Source organism: Xyrauchen texanus, chromosome 1 (genome assembly GCF_025860055.1).
Source record: "Xyrauchen texanus isolate HMW12.3.18 chromosome 1, RBS_HiC_50CHRs, whole genome shotgun sequence".
Taxonomy (NCBI): domain Eukaryota; kingdom Metazoa; phylum Chordata; class Actinopteri; order Cypriniformes; family Catostomidae; genus Xyrauchen; species Xyrauchen texanus.
The window spans coordinates 64,489,637-64,511,335 of NC_068276.1; the positions used below are offsets into that span (position 1 = coordinate 64,489,637).

General features: G+C 41.0%; 1 protein-coding gene across 2 annotated transcripts in view; it reads left to right on the plus strand.

The window, feature by feature from the left end:
* LOC127643013 (Fc receptor-like protein 3) overlaps positions 1-21,699 on the plus strand; it is a 106,727-nt gene that overhangs the window by 15,973 nt on the left and 69,055 nt on the right. Inside the window, exons 1-3 of one of the 2 annotated variants that reach the window (XM_052125543.1) lie at positions 14,675-14,687; positions 14,821-14,939; positions 18,272-18,307. In XM_052125543.1, the coding sequence (XP_051981503.1) occupies positions 18,277-18,307 (31 nt within the window). In that variant the 5' untranslated portion in view covers positions 14,675-14,687; positions 14,821-14,939; positions 18,272-18,276. Of the gene's footprint in view, positions 1-10,660; positions 10,770-14,674; positions 14,688-14,820; positions 14,940-18,271; positions 18,308-21,699 lie in introns of those variants that run through there. The other variant, XM_052125533.1, reaches the window with a different exon arrangement.

Here is a 21,699-nt window from a genome sequence, read left to right on the forward strand (position 1 = left end):
TCAGTGATTAATCATACGGTTTGACCCAGATAACAATACATACAAAAACGCCCCAAAAAGGGCTTATATAGTCCAAGCGTCTGCTTCAAATATATATAGGTAATTAAACACAACGAATTATGATTAATTAGGAATATACATCATATGCAGACAGGCTATATTAATTTTAATAACACCGTAATGGAATTGACCCGTAGGTTACCGCAACCAGTCAGTTCGTCCGCCGAACCACTTTATTCGGCACTCTGGATCAATTCCCCAGAAGGGTTATCCTTAGTTATATGCTCACTCATCAAAGCACGTTAACTTACTTTGATAATATCAGCTCGTAGCTTAAAATCGCACATTAAAGAGGCTTTGCTTTATGACCAACAAATACAGACAATTACGCGGATAATTGATTTTAATACAAGGCACTATGATATATCACTACACTTGACAAACATACATGTAACATAGAATAAACATAAAATAAACAAAATAAATGCAATAAGGAAAATAAAGAGATTATTAAGGATAGCAACTTATTACAACAGTTAACCCTCAAGAGCCAGCAAATGGAATTACACACTTTCTGTTTTGAAATTCAGGTGAAATAATACTTGCAAAATACACCTTCTGTGTGTGGCTAAGGCTGCGTGTATGCCTTGTCCTTGGGGCGTCCGTGAAGTGAAGGATTTCGGTTTGGTGTTTCCAGCGCGTGGAGTTGAAACTCACTTGAAGAGAGAGTTGAGGGGTTGTTCCTGGTCGTTGCAATATTCAGCAGAAGAGAGGGAAGAAAGCTTGAAGAGGTCCGGAAGAAGTCCCAGGGGAGGAGGTGAGAGAGCAAAGAGAGCGATTTCAATGCTGGGTCTGACTTTTTAAAGTAGGGAGGTCACACCCCCTTTGGGAGAAGTGACCCAATGAGACCCCTCCGTTTTGGGCGCGAATTTGCTCCCTTTGTCCGGTCAAGGCTCATTTGCATACTTCATGATTTGGTCAGGGCTTTGCTTTGAACAACTCAAAAGATGGTGAAAACCTAGCAGGATACAATTCTAAGGTGATCTTATATTTATATTTGGCTAGGGCAAGTCGTAAGGTTTAATTTGATATCAAGAAAAATGTATTTGTGACACTTAAAAAATGGTTATACACTCTCAGGCTATTAAACCTCAGGGTTTAAACTACACAATGAAACAATTCTAACATTTCTGATATACAGCAGAAATACACAACGTACAGAGGTAGACATATTTCTTTAAGAATAAGCCTTCCTAGGTTTAAATGGAAGACACACACATTTTTACGTTCAAAGTCTCACATGGTAACACGAGGGTGTCACATGGGGGGTTCTCTGTCAATAGCTGGAGGGTCTCTCTGTCAATAGTTCCTTGTACTATCACAGACCATTTCCGTGATCTTACAGGGGACTTTGTCTCCAAAATAGCTGAGTCCATGATTATCCGTTCATACGCTACATAACAATAAAGAGTACAAAATCATCTTTTAAAAATACCTTTAAATTACCTTCATTGAATTAAAGGGGAAACAAGAAATGAATTGCAAAACCAAAAAAAATCGTGTTATCAAGTGTTTTTGTCTTGATTTCCATTTAAAATTGTCTAAAAATCCTTAAAACAAGATACATTTAATTGAGATGCAACATATAAGATATTTAGACTTGCTTTAAGAGAATTTATCGTAAATATACAGTAAGTGTATTTTATATACGAGTGTATTTTTCACTTGGTTATACTTCTGTGAGTAAAGAGACAAAATATACTTACAGTCCAGGGGCCGTATTCACAAAGAATTTTAAGGCTAAAAGTAGCTCCTAACTGGCGAATTTAGGAGCAACTCCTAAAAATAATGGGCGTGTCACTCCTAACTTTAGGACTCCTAATTTTTTTCACTAAGAGTAATTCAGGAAGCATTTTAGCCCTAAAAGTAGCACCTAAGTCTGGGACAGCTTAAAATAAGTCGAGAGGACTCCTAACTCACTAAGACCTATTCACAAAGGATCTTTTAAATGGCCGTGCGACGCAGTGTGTTGGAGACACTCAATGACACGGAGTTATTACAAAGATACCGCCGTAACCGTGAGGGAATACTGATTGTTGTGGATCTTGTGAGGGATGCAATAACAGCGCCAATTAATCGTAATAAATTGTAGCCTGTTAAAACATCTTATAATTTGTGAACACAGTTTTTTTGTGTGTGGGTGGTTTGCACATAATGATATTGTATGCCCTTCATTAAATATCACCAAAAATTTACAAGTATTGCAATCATTGCATAAACATAGCCTACCCCTCTATTTCCATTAGCAGCTGCATTGCCGGTTCAGTTGCACCCTCAAGGCCCGTTATACTGGTGTCTGACCCAATGACACTATACACCACCGATGCAATGTGGCTCAGTGGCTTAGGTGCTGATCCTCCTCCTTAACACATACATGGAAAGTGTCACCAACTCAATAGCATTGCCTACATAACACTTAAAAGCACACTTTAATGTAAGCATATTGTTTATGACATTTGTTTAATAATTCATTACATTCATGACAAGCAGGAAGTTTTTAGAATTACATGAAACAATAATGATATTATATATTTAATATTATAGGCTTACCTGTTGCCATGTTTGCCCGTTTAAATGCTGCAATCTTTAGCGCATACCGCCTCTCGCAGTCGCGGGGTCCGCGGGTCCGCGACACAAGCGGGAATGCTGCATTGATCTGCAAACAAATTCTCTCCCATGTCTCACGCTTAGTTTTGCTTGATATCCCAGTGCCGAATTTTTTTTTTTCCAGCACCAACTGGGCCAGCAGCAGTAACTGATCCTGTGTCCAGTTGGGCTTTCTTTTCCGTTTTGGCGAGTTCATAATCCACCGTCATTCAACTATTACATTTCCTTGCTTTAAGTAGTCTATTTAGGCTAATAGGATGTCAATTAACCAAGCAAGTGTTAATGCAAGTGTCGTTTTTCATTATTAAGCAAGTGGCAGTTTTCATTAGGGTATTAGGCTTGATTTAATTTAATTTAATTCACGACTTTTCTCTCTCTCTCTCTCTGCCTTTTTAGAATTACACTGGGGCCTGCACAAACATGTCATTGTATATGCATTTCGATGACATTACTATTATTATTTTGTGTAGGACACAGACATATTTAGATGTCGTAATTCCATGATTTGTTGCGTCTGTGTTATGTTCCGCATGATGGCCCTGTCATCTATCAACCAATCACCGTGATCATTGCGAGGAATCTCGTGCATGAGAATTGACGTCATCCATAGCAACGAAGACTCGCTCTTAGTTTAGGAGTTGTCATTTATCCTTACTAAGAGTAGGTCTGAAAGACGTTGTGAATAACTTTTAAGAGAAAACTCCTAGCTAAAATATTTTAGTGCGATTTAGGAGTACTCCTAGTGGTAAGATAAAATTCTTTGTGAATACGGCCCCAGATCTATTCTCTAAAAGCAAGTTTAAATATCTTATATGCTGCTTCTCAGGTGAATGCATCTTTTTCAATATTCAACATTCTCAGCTAACAATGTTTTTCTTCTGCAGTATAGCTCTTAAAGTAAATGTACATTGATTTAAATGATTTTTAAATTGTTTTATAAAAAACAAAAAGCCAAAACAAATCATAAACGTATATTTTTGCGTGGAGTGAACACTACCTTTCTCACCTTTCTGTTCACTTCAATCCATCTTTAACTCCCAAAAAAACTAACTCTCTCTTATTAATAAAGCTGCTTATTGCTAATTGTCTTCACGATAAGAAATGCACAGTGACATATATTATGATTCAATAAGTAGCGATCTATCACATTATAATCTAGCTGCATTAAGCGTGCGAGCTCGAGGGATGAGCATCCCGCGACAGAGTGTGTCTCAGCTGGGTGCAGTTTCATTCTCTCCCCTTAAATCGAGACATTCGCACAACTCTGCCAGAGAAATGTCAGTTTTGGAGTTTGTAGTTTATTACATGACCGCAGTATGACATCCATAGTTTTGATGACTTTAATATTATTCTAAAATGTGATTTTTAAAAAAAATAATAATAATGAGTAAGTGTTTCAAAAATGTTGACCGGTAGTGTATATATCTAAAAAATAAAATAGCTTTGGACACAATATTTGAAGTGACTTCCCATTAAAGCCAGAGGTGAACTGGGTTCAAAGAGTGAGCAAGTAATTGACTCGATAAATCAAATGTTCTCTTCATTACTCTTCATTTTATTTGTAGAAAGAACAGTTTACAATGTGTCTCACCAGTAGTTTGAAGTCGTCATTTGTTAGTTCCACAATTCCAGTATGTTCAAGCCAACCCTGAACTTTACATTGTAGAATACAATCCAAATCAAACACGGTGAAATACATACACACTTAAATTCATGTTCAGAGTCACACACATGGTAAAGCACATGTTTCACGTTTACAAGCATGGTCATGTGTGCTTCCTCCGTTACCAGAAACACCTGCCCTTCTATCCCACGTGCACCTACAGTCATGGCCAAAAGTATTGGCAGTGACATACATTTTGTGTTTTGCAAATTTCAGTTGTTGTGGTGTTGATTCACATTGTTTCTAGATTATTGTGCAGAGTGATCAGATGCATTTGAAATAATTGCAAAAAGCTTTGGGCAAAAAAAAATACTTTTATCACAAAAAACTAATTTCACATTACGAGTACTAGTCAGGTGAACCACTCTATCATTCTGACTGGATTATAAGAGCTTCCCTCCCTCCTGGACATATATACCAAAAAAAGCTCAGAGGATCATCAGGGACTCCAGCCATCCGAGTCATGGGCTGTTCTCACTGCTACCATCAGGCAGGCGGTATCGCAGCATCAGGACATGTGTGGGGTTTTTTCATCCAAGGGAGTGGGCACTCTCACAATTCTGCCCAAAAACACTGCCATGAATAAAGAATGGTATCAAAACGTCCTGCAAGGGCAACTTCTCCCAACGATTCAGGAGCAATTTGGAGATGATCAGTGCATTTTCCAGCATGATGGAGCACCATGTCACAAGGCAAGAGTGATAATGAAGTGGCTCGGAGATCATTACATTGAAATTTTGGATCCGTGGCCAGGCAACTCCCTGGATCTTAATCCCATAGATAATCCTCAAAATGCGAGTGGACAAACAGAAGCCCACAAATTGTGATCAACTCCGAGCACTAATAATAATTAACTAATAATATTGGATCGCCAATAGTCAGGATTTGGCCCAGAAGCTGATATCCAGCATGCCAGAGCGAATTGCAGAGGTTATGAAGAACAAGGGTCAACACTGTAAATATTGACTCTTTGCATAAATTGAATGTTTTTGCCAATAAAAGCCTTTAAAACTTATGAAACGCTCCTCATTGTTTTCCAGTGTACCATAGAAACATGTGAAAAAAATTATCTACAAATACTGAAGTAGCAAACCTTGCAAAACACAAAATGTATGTCACTGCCAATACATTTTGCTATGGCAGTATTTATACATTTCAATATACTGCCACCCAAAGTTTAACCACAGTATTACAGCACAAATGGCTCCAACAATATTTTTAAGCCATGATGTATCAGCCATTTTTCATTTTTGTTTTGGGGCCAGGGAAAATTTTGGCAGGGCAAGTAAAAGTCGGAAGCACTGCACCAAGCGGCCAGTAGAAAAAAATCCTTAGCATTGAGCCCTGAACTGTGTTGAGAAATCATAAAGAACCACACATGATTTCTTGTAAGCTGCTTCTTCAAATAATTTAAATAAATTACTTATGTGATGTCTGGAGGAATTTAAATGGGAATTTCAGTCAATAAACATGGGCACATGCTCATGATAATTTATTTTCTTTAGCGAGACTAGACAGATTTGATAGTTTCAGGCACCATCTTGGTATTTTTAAGAATTGTTTAAATCTCCAGTTGGTTTTTCAGACCACAGTCTAGTCATTTGAAGAGTGTTTTAAATTCTGTATTACCAAAGAGTGCTTATTGGGATTTTAACACAGTGTTGTTAAGTGATACACAGTTTAAAGATGTTTTTGAAACATTTATGGAAGAAAAAATTCACTTTCCTAATCTGCAGAAGCAGTGGGATTATGGTACAATTCAAATCAGACAATTTTGTCAACAGTACATTCATAATGTCACAAAAGAGACAATTGAGTCTATAAATGCTTTAGAAAATGAAATTCTGAGACTTCAGGAAATGGCACAATCAAGTGGACATCAAGCATATAGTGAATCTCTTTTTGTTAAAGAATCTGCTTTGTTTGACCTACAAGAAATGAAGGCACAGGGTGTACTGGTCAGATCACGTTTTAAAAACATTGATCAGATTGATGTATCATCTAAGTTTTCCTTCAGTTTAAAAAAAAGAGAATGGCCAGAAATGTTTTATTCATTTACTGCTTTCTGAAACTGTGCTTCTTTTATCAGACCCTAAAGAAATATGAGAAATAGCAGTCCGTTTTTATGAAAAATTTTATAGTTGCGAGATCAAAGACAATGTTGTAGAACAGCTGTTTTTTGAAGAATTACCAAAGGTTTCTAAAAATAAAATAGGAGTTTCCCGTCTCATGGTGCCTCTCAGGAACCTGATGATCAGGTCGTGCTTACCAAGGGACTTACCTTCAACTGCATTGTGGTGTGCTGCGATAGAAGCTACGTACACCTTCAGGGTTTTCCACGTCCCGTCCAGGGTGGAGTGGAGGTTCCAGATGTCTGGGCGTGGGGGCCACATGGTGCCCCGTCCCTGAGAAAGATGGTCCTTCCTCAGGGGAATTTGCCAGGGAGGTGCTGTCGTGAGGTGCGTGATGTCCGAGAACCAAGTCTGGGAGGGTCAATACGGTGCCACAAGGGTGACTTGCTCCTCGTCCTCCCTGAACTTGCACAGGGTCTGTGCAAGTAGGCTCACTGGGGATAACCCATATTTGTGCAGCTGTGTGCCAGCATGTCTGTGCCGAGGGGGGCACCTGTCAGGGTATACCAGAGTGGGCAGTGGAAGGATTCCCTGGAGGCAAACAGGTCTACATGTGCTTTGCTGAATCGACTCCAATTAAGCTGGGCCACCTAAGGGTGGAGTCTCCACTCTCCCCTGAGCATCACCTGTTGTAGGCTGTCTGCTGTGGCATTGAGGTTGCCAGGGATGTGAGTGGCCCGCAGCGACCTGAGTCGCCGCTGACTCCAGAGGAGGAGGTGACAAGTGAGTTGCGACATGTGACAAGAGCGTAAACTGCCTTGGTGGTTTATATAAGCCACTGTCACCATGTTGACTTTCCGGACCAACACGTGCTTGCCCTTGATCAATGGCAATAACCTCTGCAAGGCGAGCTGTACTACCAGCAACACGAGGCAGTTGATATGCCAATACAGGTGTGGTCTTGTCTAGGAACCAGCGGCTGCATGCCTGTAGCACACCGAGCCCCAGGTTGACTTGGAGATGTCGTAACCACGACATGCCTGGACACTTGCTGTTGGGGGACTTCAGCCGCAGAAATGCAATGTCTGTCCAAGAGGTGGTGGAAGGCCGGCATGATAGCCACACGATGTGTGCCATGGCGCCATGTGTACCTCGGGACTCGAGTCTCGAGTCTGAAGCCGTTGCTATAGTGGTCTCATATGTATCAACCTGAGGATACCATATGCCCCAGGAACCTCTTCAGTGGGAATGCTATTCTCCGCCTGGATAAGTTCAGGCAGTTCAGCACAGACTATGCACGCTCGCTTGTGAGGAGCGCTAACATTGAGACTGAGTCTAACTCCATGCCAAGAATAGAGATGCTCCGAACCGGGAAGAGCTTGCTCTTTTCCCAGTGGACCCGAACCCTAAACGGCTGAGGTACATGAGCACCAGGTCCTTGTGTGCACATAGTAACTCAAGTGTGCGCTATAATCAGCCAGTCGTTGAGGTAATTGAGTTTGCGAACACCCACTTCCCTTAACGGTGCAAGGGCTGCAGCTGCGCTCCTTCGTTAAGACACGAGGGGACAGGGACAGGCCGAAGGGAGGACCTTGTACTGATACGCCCGTCCGTTGATCGCGAACCATATGGAAGGGTCTGTGTCGAGGTAAAATTGAGATGTTAAAGTACAAGGCCACAAACTAATCTTGATTGTGGGCGGAGCAGCTTGGACTTGTGTCGCCGCAGGGGGACGCTCTCGGCAGCACTGTAGGCTTCAGAGACGACAGTCCTACAGGCTTGGGAAAGCAGTGCCGGGCGACTCCACCTGTTGGTGGCACTCAGCGGGTACAGGTGTGCCGTGATCGCCTTATCCAGCTGGGGTATCGCAGCATAACCCTCGGCCGTTCTAGCATCAAGGGTAGTGAGAGCGGACGAGCTGAATGATTGGGGCGAGTGGAGGGTTCCACTCTAGCCCGACATTTGCGGCAGCCCGGGCAAGCATGGCGGTCAGCTCCGTGTCGGCCTCGGACTGGGCTGGAACACTCGAAGACACCAGCCCGGTCGAGTCCTCGGCGTCTGACATCACCACTCTCCGATGCAGCGATCGACATCTCATCCAAGCTCTAAAACGAGACATTAGGCCGGCACTGACGCAAGCTGCCGGTCTCATCCCAGAACTGGATGAGAGCAAAAAAGCATACCGGGGAATGAGCAGTTTGTGGGGGATTGCCCAGCGGAACTGAACTCATAGAAGACTCTGAATCGCCCTCAGTGTCAACCGGGGCGGCCTCATACCCGTAGGTAGAAGGACCAATTGAGGGGACAGCTGAAGTGGCTTTCCCCCAGAGCGATGGTCAAAGATGTCAAAGGCAACTTTAAAAAGACACGTCTTTAAAAGACATTCACGTGAATGTGTTTGCTCTAATAGAGGAAATATACTCTTTAGAGGAGAAATACAGTTTTTTTAGCACTGTCGATGCGCCCATAGGTATTACTCTGCACTAAGCATGTAGATGGAGAGAAGCCTCTGGAATGCGCCGTATATCCAACAGCAAACGCTTCTTTAGAGGTGAATTGGAACAGCAGTGGATTCAGCTCTCTGATACACAACCGCTCGTCTCTGAAGAAAAATATGAATGAATCTTGCATTCCAGCCTTTTCTCAAAGATTTGAAGGTGTTTTGGGGCTCCCAAGAGCGACCCCTAATGTCAATATATCGACACAACATTGAGTTAGTGACAGAAGGGGAACTGAGGGTTTGAACTCAGGAGCTTAGTTTAGCAGTTTGAACTTTATCAGTGAATCATCTATCAGTGAGCTCACAACTGGAAGTGCGGACATTTCAAAATAAGAGTCCAAAGCATATTTCAGGCTTCTTTATAATTAAAAGTCCTGTATTGTATATCACATGTTTTCTCCTTGAAATTATTGATTGGGTTTGGAGTTGCACAATAAACTGCATCTGGGATTTCATTCAATTTGCAATCTTGTAGTCTCTGTGTCTGGGCCACAACAAGCTACTATAGTTTGTATTTATAGTATTTAGTCTGGAGCACTGCTGTTGATGATCTAGACAAACTCTTGATTTTTTTGGATCCCAAAAGAATCAACACATCAAAACTGCCAGTTTTATATCATAATCTTTTCAAAATATAGGACCTTTTTAAAGTGAAAATAACTGAGTGTACAGATCCTCTTTTCTGGCTGTTGAAAGAACCCCTGATTCATGGTGCATGTTTGGACATTTTACATGTGGGTCATTGACTGCAGCATTTATTAGATCTAAGATTTCAACACTGGGGCGTTTAATTAAACTGACTGGTTCAAGCTTTAGAAAAGTGGAGAACGTGTTTGCTGACTTAGGAGTTAAATCAATTTGAATTGTTACCAAAGCACTACAGAAAATGCAATCTGCTTTTACAACAAAAGAAACTAATGGGTTTGAAGATTTTTCAAGATGAGTATTCTGGTGTTTTTTTTTTAAGTCAGATGATGTAACAGATATGGATTTGTATGAGAGTTTTGGTGAAAAGATGTACAAAGATTGTGTAAAAGTATTGAACAAAAAAGGGTTACATAAAGGAGTTGATATGCACTGCCGTATGTTTCTTGAAATTGGTGAAGATGTGGCGAGCACTTTATAAGCCACCATTAGCTAAAAGAGCTTTACAATGGAGCATTTTACAAGGTATTGTTGCTGTTAATGCTTTTATTTGTCTTTTAAATCCAAATGTTGGCCAAGAATGTCTTTTTTGTCTCCAAAGAGTTGCTCTTTTCATGCTCTTTGCATTGTCTAAAATATAGGCCTTTATTCGATGTGTTGCAAGATATTTTTAATTGTTTTGATGAAGAATTCTCTGTACAATCTTTTATTTTGGGTTTTAAATATACACAAAGATGACAGTATGAGTGTCAGTTGTTTAATTGTATTATGGGTAATGCCAAAATAGCATTAGGAAGTAGGAAGGAAAAACAATAACGGTGACTCAGTGTTTAGCGCCATTGCCTCACAGCAAGAAGGTCCTGCGTTCAAATCCTGGCTCAACTAGGGCCTTTCTGAGTGAGTTTGCATGTTCTCGTGGGTTTCCTCTGGTCTTTCATAGGTTTTTAAACCTTTTAATTTTGTAACGGTTTTATGTATCTAATTATCTGTAATAAAGTGTAGGTGAAAATATTATCTTTCTTTCTCTCTCTCTCTCTCTCTCTCTCTCATTTTTTTGTTTTGCATTCATTAATCTGTAGGCCATTGTCTTTCTTCTCCCTTCTGTCTCTGAAGTGTGAAATTACATTTGAACACAGGAAGGGTTTGGTTTAGACGCACATCGCTGTTGAAACGGTTCATTAATGTGACAGTATGGAGTCCAGTGTGCTGCCTCTTATACTCTGTGAGTATTTTATTATATTCTATATTATCTTCTGTTATTTCTGTGTATGTGTGTGTGTGTGTGTGTGTTATTAAAATACATTCTGCTGAAGATAAAACACATGATGGTGATGTGGGTGCACAGGTCTATACTGTAGGTTTACTGTGTTAATGTATTATTTATTCTGTCCATATATAAATATAATAAAGGAATGAAAACAGAAGTTTTTTTTTGTTGAAAAATTATTTATTATAATTTAAACTTTAAATATTTTTTTTAAATTGAAGTATGTGTAAAAAAAATTCACTTTTGAAAATAAAATATATCAAATTAATAAGAAAGCTAACAGAATTATAATAATAAACCGAATTATAAACATGTAACTATAACATGTTGTATAACTAAAGCATGTTAGTTTACATGTTAAATTACTACTAAATGAAAAATAACATCAGCTGTGTGAGCTTTTAAAGTAATGTCCTATGATTATTAATAATTATCATACATGTTTCTGGTTCAAAAGTGGCTTGACCTGGGGAATGCGGCACCTGTAGCCCATTTCCTGCACACGCCTGTGCACGGTGGCTCTGGATGTTTCTACTCCAGACTCAGTCCACTGCTTCCGCAGGTCATCCAAGGTGTGGAATCGGTCCTTCTCCACAATCTTCCTCAGGGTCCGGTCACCTCTTGTTGTTGTGCAGCGTTTTTTGTCACACTTTTTCCTTCCCACAGACTTCCCACTGAGGTGCCTTGATACAGCACTCTGGGAACAGCCTATTTGTTCAGAAATTTCTTTCTGTGTCTTACCCTCTTGCTTGAGGGTGTCAATGATGGCCTTCTGGACAGCAGTCTTACCCGTGATTGCGGTTTTGAGTAATGAAACAGGCTGGGAGTTTTTAAAAGCCTCAGGAATCTTTTGCAGGTGTTTAGAGTTCATTAGTTGATTCAGATGATTAGGTTAATAGCTCGTTTAGAGACCCTTTTCATGATATGCTAATTTTTTGAGATAGGAATTTGGGGTTTTCATGAGCTGTATGCCAAAATCATCAGTATTAAAACAATAAAAGACCTGAAATATTTCAGTTGGTGTGCAATGAATCTAAAATATATGAAAGTTTAATTTTTATCATTACATTATGGAAAATAATGAACTTTATCACAATATGCTAATTTTTTGAGAAGGACCTGTATATTAGTATACTAGCTGAAACACATCTTGAAACTTTAACTTCAACTGCCACTATTGATATAAAATGAGGTCTAATATATTCTACATTTAGATTATTTCATATGAAACTATAACATTTTGTCAAATGTTCATACTGTGTTACAAATGTTACAAATGTTACAGTTACTTTTACTCATGTAAAATCGTGAAACAATTTTGTAAAGGTAATGTAAAATTACATTCATTACATCAGGTAATGAAAAATTAGCGCATAGCACCATGTTGCTCTTTTCCTCCTCAGTGATGTTTGGCATGTCAGGGCTGCTACTGTTTGATGGGTTTGACTTGACTTCCTCTGTAACGCTTTCAACTAGAAAAGTCTCACTAGATCATTTTTGAGTTCTGCACTCCACAATATCGAGGGGAGCCCGATTGTTTCATGCGCACGTCAGAGAGCAGAGCAGATCATTAGCCCGTCCTGGTTCTGTTACACTTGTGCGAAAGTGCAGATTAGAGCCCGACCGATAAAGGATTTTGAAGGCCGATACCGATACAAATATTTGTTGGGTTTAAAATCCGATAAACCGATATATCGGCCGATATTTTTTAAATTTTTTTTTAATTCTTTTTTTAACGTTAGCGATCTTCCACTGATGATAGTGGCATTAGCTAGCTTTGTGGTTAGCTAGTCTATGATGAGCCATAATTTAGCAATGGATAACGTCATACTGCAAATTGTAAACCATACATTTTCAATATAACAGGCCAAGGAGAGATGATACGTCTCATTGCTATAACTGTCACACGCTATTAAAGAAATACTTCACAGGGCCTGAATTTCGTTTTTTAAACTGGGGGGAATTCCCCCCTTACATGGGTCACATGGGGGGGTAACTTTTGATGCATTGCTAATTTCATCATCTTCATTTATTAATATATACGGATTTGTATGCATGAATTGTGCATTTCCAGTTCTCAAAACAGTTAATAACAACAACAACAAAAAAACTTTATACACAATACACCATGCTCTTCTTCAAATTGACATTAAGACCTCAGTTTAAACTAGGCCTAGGCTATATATTAATGTCTCTCTATTTAGTGTCGTTCATGTGTTTCAGTTCAGTTCAATTCTTTGCTTTTTTTTTTTTTTTAAACTTCATACAAAATACGCCATGCTCTCCTTCAAATTGATATTAAGAACTCAGTTTAAACTATATGTATTTATGTATATCAGTTTCAGAGTCTTTTTAATGCATTTCAGTTCAATTTCAGTCACTTTTTTCCATTTCTTGTTACTTTTTTCATGTGACTTATTATATAGGAAACAGCGCCGCGCACAAGCGCGTGCTCTCCCGTGGCGTCTGTCGTTGATATGCAACCATGAACTGCGCTCTCCGTGATGACAAGGAAGTATCAGCAAAAGATTCATTGATTTCTAGCCCTTGCTTTACTACTAGATATATTTATGGAGATGAATAATAAGGCGCCCTGTACAGCTATCATGATCAGCTGTTCGGCCGAGAATTCAATGTTGTTACGCTGTAAGCTGATCAGTTGGTTCGTTGTTGCCGCGCACTATCACTCGCACACCATAAAAAGCAAAATGGTTTTTAATGTTTCAATTGCGTGATTAATATGACATTATTTGGAAGCGGATAATTTCTTCACAAACAGCTCATTATGACTCAAAATGTTAGAATGCTGCACCTACACTCGATAGTGTGGATAAGATCAGAGCACTGCATTGACCGCGTGAAACATGATCTGTCTGTATCAGTCAGGGCTCAGCGGAAGAGAATGCCGGTCCAGCGCTGATTGAGGTATTAAATTCGAAAATAAAATACAGTTTGACATCTTTTTTTCTCACATCTGTGAATTTATTTTTTAATCATTTGCTCTGAGATGAAAAAAATATATTTGTGCGGGAATTTCTCGCACTACAAAAGCTAACCTTGCGGGAATGGCTTAAATTATGCGCAATCCCGCACCGAAATTCAAGCCCTGCTTCAGTCACATCGTCAAAAGTTAAAAGGACAGTCAGTCAACTACACTGTAACAACGTAACGTAATTATTACTAGCTAATTCCGCTTCACTCTCGGCTTATTTAACAGCAGCAAAACTGGACATAATAGTCACAAATTTTGTCATGCTTATTTGAGTTAAGAGAACTGATGGGGATGTTCTTTTAATTGTTATTCAAGCAATGTATGTGACCAACTCACCATGGCATGAACACACTTCACCGATGATCAACACTCAAAAGGATCTCAATCCTTTTGAGTGTTGCCAACAGGGACGGTGTAGAGTGCCCTCTGGTGGACAAACTATACAACTCCAACACTCATGACATGGTTGAAGGGTGTTTCGTCCGTTTTTTTTTATTTTTTATTTATTTTTTTTTAAATATTCATTTATCGGCCATTATAAACGCCGATACAAATAGTTTGGAAAATGCCTAATATCGGCCGATAATATCGGCCTGCCGATAAATCGGTCGAGCTCTAGTGCAGATGTGAAGCCTTCAGCTGATGGTGAGATTATCATTAAATCTGCTTCGGGACTCCTAAATAGACTATCACATGGGTGGGATTGTTGAATAGATCTGTGACCCACCTGTTGAGAAACACTGCTTTAACTCACACACAGGCTCACTTATGTCAGACCCCCTCGCCTCGCTTCTCTCTGACATTTCTCTGCAGCACATGTGTTTGGCACAAGTTGACAAGTCTGACAGACAGATGAGGAGGAAAGGGATGCGCATGCGCAGGTGAGATCCTCCGTCCAATTGTTTTATTTTTTCAGTACCGTAGGTAAGCAAATGTACATGGTATGATAACCGTCAATTTTCATACCATAGTAGTAATGGAGCTGGGTATCTGTTTGGAATATTTTGCATCTAGCCGCGATCTCCAATTCCCCGGTCCCGTCTTTCTATGTTCGTGCCCAGTGAGGTGCAGTCGTGAGTCCGAGTCTCTGGAGACTTCGTGAAGGAAGTAGAAAGAACAACAACACACAGTCGGTCTGTATTCAATCTACTCAATGTTTATTAGAGCAAGCATGTCATTTATATTTTCATGAGACAATATGCAGCCAATGGGAAAGCGGTAACAAGGCCTAGGGTCAAGGGGGAGAAAATGGGTGTACAGGAAAGAGGCCATATACAGATGTTCCAGCCGTGATGCCTTACGGTTGACCTTGTGGACGGGTGTGACCTAAATCAGATCACAGAAATAAGTATGCGGAACATGATAAAGAGGAAGAGAAAACGGTCAACAGTTGCTAAATATATTGACTTACTATCGTGCTCACTGCAGCCTGCATCTGGGGTCAACTGAGCACACATGGAAGGTCAGAAGCACACACACACACATGGAGCAGAACAGCATGTACAATGTCATATGTCTCACAGTATCTTGACTTCGATACCGGTTCCTAAACAATACTTTTTTTCGATACCAATTTTATGAAATCTGTTTTAACATGATAACAAACATTACATATTACCTAAAAAAGAACTTTGGTTTTATTTTTTCAGTTTGTTGACTTTTTTTTACAGACTCAAATACTCTGTGAGCCTTCTGGTCTTCTCATGCAAGGGTCGGCAGGGGCAATTAGATTAATGTGAAGAGGGGGAAAAAAAACAAGAAAGCTAAATTGTTAATTCAGCCAACCCTAAGAATAAGTATGGTTTAACAAAATAAATAGTTTGATGTGTGTTAAACCTGATCAGTTACTGTCAACCTTAAAGCATTTTTAGCATTTAGCTATCTATAGCCATATGTCCAAACAATATCTAACGTGGGCATGTTGGAGGAGGACTTGTGTGGTAGGGATGTTGGAGGAAGACTCGTGTGGTGGGCATGTTGGAGGAGGACTTGTGTGGTAGGGATGTTGGAGGAAGACTCGTGTGGTGGGCATGTTGGAGGAAGACTCGTGTGGTGGACATGTTGGAGGAAGACTCGTGTGGTGGACATGTTGGAGGAGGACTGGTGTGTGGTGGCCGTGTTGGAGCAGGACTTGTGTGGTAGGGATGTTGGAGGAAGACTCGTGTGGTGGGCATGTTGGAGGAGGACTTGTGTGGTAGGGATGTTGGAGGAAGACTCGTGTGGTGGACATGTTGGAGGAAGACTCGTGTGGTAGGGATGTTGGAGGAGGACTTGTGTGGTAGGGATGTTGGAGGAAGACTCGTGTGGTGGGCATGTTGGAGGAGGACTTGAGTGGTAGGGATGTTGGAGGAAGACTCGTGTGGTGAACATGTTGGAGGAAGACTCGTGTGGTGGACATGTTGGAGGAGGACTGGTGTGTGATGGGCGTGTTGGAGTAGGACTGGTGTGTGGTGGGCGTGTTGGAGGAGGACTCGTGTGGTGGGCATGTTGGAGGAGGACTCGTGTGGTGGGCGTGTTGAAGGAATCTCTGTGACAGGAGGACGCTGAGAGGTGACTGCACCGGCTCAGTCTTCTTGCAGTCGAAGACGGAGCAACTTCCTGCACTTAAGTTTATTCTGTGCAATCTCAAGTGCTTCATCAGATTTGTCATGTTGCTGGTCTTGGCACCAATGATCTTTTTGCAAATATTGCATCGCAAGCTGTTGGCAACGAGCCTGGTGAAATGTAGCCACACTTTTGATCTTTACCACATCTTTTCCATCAATGGGGTATCTTCTCGCTGTTTACATGTTTACAAGATAAAGTTTTCCTCAAATAGTAGGCACCGGTACCGGTCACCACGACTTACAGTATCTCTTATAAATGCAATAACCTACAGAGCATTCAGGAGTGGGAATGCATAAACGAGAGCAAGAGTTTTGAGAGCGAATGTAAAAGCATTTGCTTATTTTTTTCTCACGCTACTAATTTTCCCAACCACCTTGACCATTTAGAAGCTCCGTACTTTTGGGGTTCAGTAGGAGACAGACTTGGGAGGAGAACTAAACATATTTGTTTCCTGTACAGATCCTATGCAGCTGTCCCACATCAAATGAATGAAACATGAGAGCAGATTTTGCACATGTGTTGCCACGACAAAATTAACGAATCACTCTTTAAGATTACTCATTCTTTCAAGTTATATAAAAGTTTAATTTAAAATTAGTTATCAAGAGCGACCCATCTTTGTATGTCCCAATGCGTCCTGTATGTCTCTGCATAAAAAAGAACAACAGATTGTTTTGCAGCTAGAAAAATCAATTATGTAAGCACAATTTAAAAGTACGTTCCCCAACTCTGTGAATCACAGAATAGAACAGCTGTTTCAACAGACTCCTACTTGCCACATATTGTCATTTTCAACTGAAAATGTTGAATATATATAGAGAAAATCAAATACGCTATTCACATATCAGGAAATTTAATCTAACATGAGTGATAAATATACACCATGATGGACATTTTACTACTGGTTCCATCAGATAATTGTAACCTCTGTATGGTACCTGGATAGCTGGCACATTCTGGCACATGTCAACTGAAAAAAAATATAAATATAAAAAATATATATATACTAATCTTTACTAAATTTAACAAGCACAAAAAATTCAAAGAGCATTGGGATTAGAATTTGATCCTTAGGGAAGTACACGGGCACCTCAGGAAGAATGAAAAGTGTGAGGTGTAGTATAAAAATTAAAAATTTTATGGCATCTGATCTTTTCTGTTTTTATTTTTCAGCCATTATTAAACGTATTAATGTTACTATTCTATAAATATATTAGGGTATGGGCACCAATCTATAATCTGCCCTAGGGTGCCAACAGAGTCTAGGCCGGCCCTGGCATGGACATCAATCGGAAATATTAGGCTGTTAATTCTCAATGCTTTACCTATTAATATAATGGAATTAAATGTATCTTTGATTGTTAATTTAATTTGAACATGTTTGCAACATACAGTAGGTATTGTGTTTTGGGACACTAGTAAGCAGGTGCATCTTTGGTTCAAACTGTCTCTCTGATGTCAGATCTGTTATTGAGTCCTGCAGACTGCAAGAGTGAGAAACATATACTGAATATAGGCATATACATGAGACTGTAACGCCACTTGTCAACAAACCACAACACATTTATTTTCATCCTCACATGATGGTTTGGGCTCAATGCAAACAGATCTTTATTCACTCCATCAGTGAATTCACTTCTAAATTCACCTGTGAGTCCTGCAGATGTGTGTTTGATGAGGTCACACACTGAATCTCCAACATCAGTCGACTTTTGAATCCACATAGAAATGAGTGATAAAATATCTTAAGAAGAAGAAAACGAAACACTCATTTGAACTACAATAAACTTTAGGCATAAACACTTAGATTCAGTTTTTAATTTGTATTGTATTAATGGAATTTTTTTTTTTTTTTCAGTGCTGATGTCTAACAGCTACTCTGAACCAACTCCAGGTAACTCATAATTAATAAATACATTGTTAATTTCCATTTTTGTTCTTGACTGATTTGAAGTGTGTCTGAGACCAGGTTGCTTCTGTTTCTCATCCAGAAAAACACTTTGCCATCATTTATTTAATTTATATCTGCATCATTCAACCAAACAAACAATAATGCAATTTGATGTCTAGTTCCCCGTCTGTCACTCACTTCAACGTTGTGTCGAAGAAGCGACACTAGGGGTCTCTCTTGAGTGCTGAATATACCTCTGATCAATGAAAAATTTGCATGTCCTGCCTTCAGACATACGGGTATAAAGGCGGGGAAATACGTCTGTTTCATTCAGAAAATTTACTTCGGAGCCGATGGTCGTGCATGCAGCGAGCTGCGAGTCACACACATCTGTTCCTCTTACCTCTGGTCGATCTGCTGTTGGATCTACGCCGCACATCAGCGGCTTTCTCCTCATCACCCGCCCCCCCCGGCACGCTCGTTGACTTCCATCCGGGCTCGAGGCAACAGCGGCTCACCTCACAGCCAGCCTGCCTATCCTCTGGAGCCCCCGAGCTGGATGAGCTCGCTGCTGCATCGGAGAGCGATCCGGCATCTGACGCAGATGACTCGTCTGGGCTGCCGCCTTCGGGCCAGCACGCCCAGGCTGAGGCCCAGATGTCCAACATGCTTGCCCGGGCCGGCGTCAGCGTGAGTTTGGACTGGAACCCTCCATCCTCCCCACAGCCATCGCGGCTGGATGATTGGTACCCTGGGTCTGCGCTCTGCTAATAGCCACTCCCCACCCCGGTCCCTTTCTTCCCAGAGGTGCATGATGAGCTGACGACTGCATGGAGGGCAGCCCTCTCCACACGTCACAAAGCCCCACGCTCATCAGCTCTCACTAACCTCAACGCGGAGCGGTCCATGGGTACACTGCAATTCCCTGGGTGGATAGGGTGGTTACGATCCACCTGTGTCCCGAGAATGCCACCACCTGGCTAGGTCAACCTGTGCTACCCTCCAAGGCCTGTAGGACGACAGTGTCATTGGCGGCCAAAGCCTACAGCGCCACCGGACAGGCCGCTTCCGCCCTGCATGCCATGGCCCTCTTGCAAGTCCACCTGGCCAAGGCACTTAAAGATCTGCACTTGGGTAGTCCTGATCCCGACGTGCTGCAGGAACTGCGCTCAGCAACCGACCTCGCCCTCAGGGCCACGAAGGCCCACCACGTGCCCTGCAATGTCTGCTCACTGAGGGCGTCCTCCTGCGGCTTAGAGACATGCTGTTCCGCCTCAACTTGTGCCCAGCTCTCGGCCCTCGCTTCTAGCACCCCGCAGGAAGCGCACGATCCCCATCTCATGGACCCGCTCGAGGACCCTGAAGGCTCCCAGGCGCTCCTGAGATGATCGACCCTGAGACCGAGACATTTGCTCCGGAGCTGGTCTTCTTAGCAGGGCCCGGTGGAGGGCCAGGAGGAGAATCCTTGTTTGAATTTATTTCATTTGCCACATCCCTCAAAAAGGGACACACACCGTGTGCAACAGGCACGCAGCTGCGGGCCGTTGGAAAGGGGCCCCGCTGCGCTGGCACATCAACTGCCTGGAGTTGCTGTCTGTATTCTTTGCCCTGTGGAGATTTCTCCAGCTAGTTCAGGGCAAACACGTCTTGATCAAATCAAACAGCGCCACCGCTGTGGCTTACATAAATCGACCTGGCGGCGTGCGCTCCCGCCACATGTCACAACTCGCCCATCATCATGCAACTAAGTTGTAAAATTGTCTATAACTTTACACCGATGCAGTTAGTAAATGTTTTATCACAGTAAAATCATGTTTACACAGATATTGTTTATGTCGTGTGTCTATACTTCTGAAACTGAGAGTATTTTAATGTTTACAGATTGACCCCCATTTACTTCCATTGTAAGTGTCTCACTGTAATCTTCAGTTTTGCTTTTATTAAAGAAAAGGAGGGACGAGCCAAAATGATTTTTGTGGCAATCAATATTATTCCACAAATGCTGTCGATTAGGGATTCCCCCGACCAAAGATTTTACTAGTCGACTAGTCGCACATTTATGATATTATTTTAATTTCTTATATATATATATATATATATATATATATATATATATATATATATATTTTGGGGGCATCAGACAATGGTTTGAGTTCCAGGTCTGAGAAAGATTGTTATAGTAACATTTCTAACACTGATCTACATTACAGAGAAATATTAAACTGTAATAATGAGCCTCTAAAATATACATTTTACCAGCGCACGCATGAAGCGAGCTGCAGCGACACCAGCAAAAGCTGTGATGATGCTAAATGTGCCGGAAAAACCAACAAGGAGTCTGTCTGAACATTTATAGAGAGAAATGCACATTAGTGTTGTGCCGACAGACGATGATCTCGACGATGGTCAATAGTGATCGCCAATAGCTGAAGACCATATTTGGCTCGTACATAATAATAATATTATTATTATTATCAATTTAATATTACAAATAATTTCCCCCATGGCACACAGACATGCGCTTGAATAAACACTTTATTATTTTATTAAAGGTGCAAAACTTTACAGTTTTCATGTAATATTCACTTTTTTTGCCAATGTGTGAACGGCTTGTACCGCAACATAAAAAATTAGCCCTTCCCAGACTTCCTAGGTTGCATATTAAAGCCTGTAGACTGATTTTCATGCGAAGGGAGCGGGTCGCTTTTTCCGGGAAAATCCAAAGGATTTGACATTTATGCGCACCCGAGAGCCTCAGACAGTAATATCTTCTCTTCCGCTATTCAGTGGTGACAACAGATAGTCTGCAACACTAGATAACGTTATCTTAGCGATGAAATCCATCAAACGTCCCGCACAACACCGACTCATGCACAAACTCTGAAAAGATAAAAAAATATTTATCTACTGAATCCCGTCTGGCTAAGCAGAAACGTGATCATGGTCGATCGAAAACTAGAGTGAACATCAGCATTTGATTAATTACATTCATTCGGTTTTGGGGATTAAAACAGACTTTGAATTGGCGTTCTTCTTATTGGACAGGTAAACTAACAGAACTGCAAATCATGTGAAATATAGTAACATATGATTGATCTGCGTCATTTTATCTAACTTGATCTTGCCTGCTAACATTGACGAATTGCAAGATACCTTTCTTCATAACTTTCAAATAATTTCAACAATCCTCTCTTTTGTAACGCACACACAAGACGAGACAGTCACAATGTCGGGGTAGAACTGCTTTATTGACAAAAAGCAGGCAACAGTACAAAAGGGCAAATCCAGAGAAGAGTGGTCAAGGGGAGCGTAAGGTCGAAGCCGGGAAATCAGTAATCACCAAAGGGGCAAATCCAATGAAGCGTAGTCAAGGGGAGCGTTAGGTCGAAGCCGGG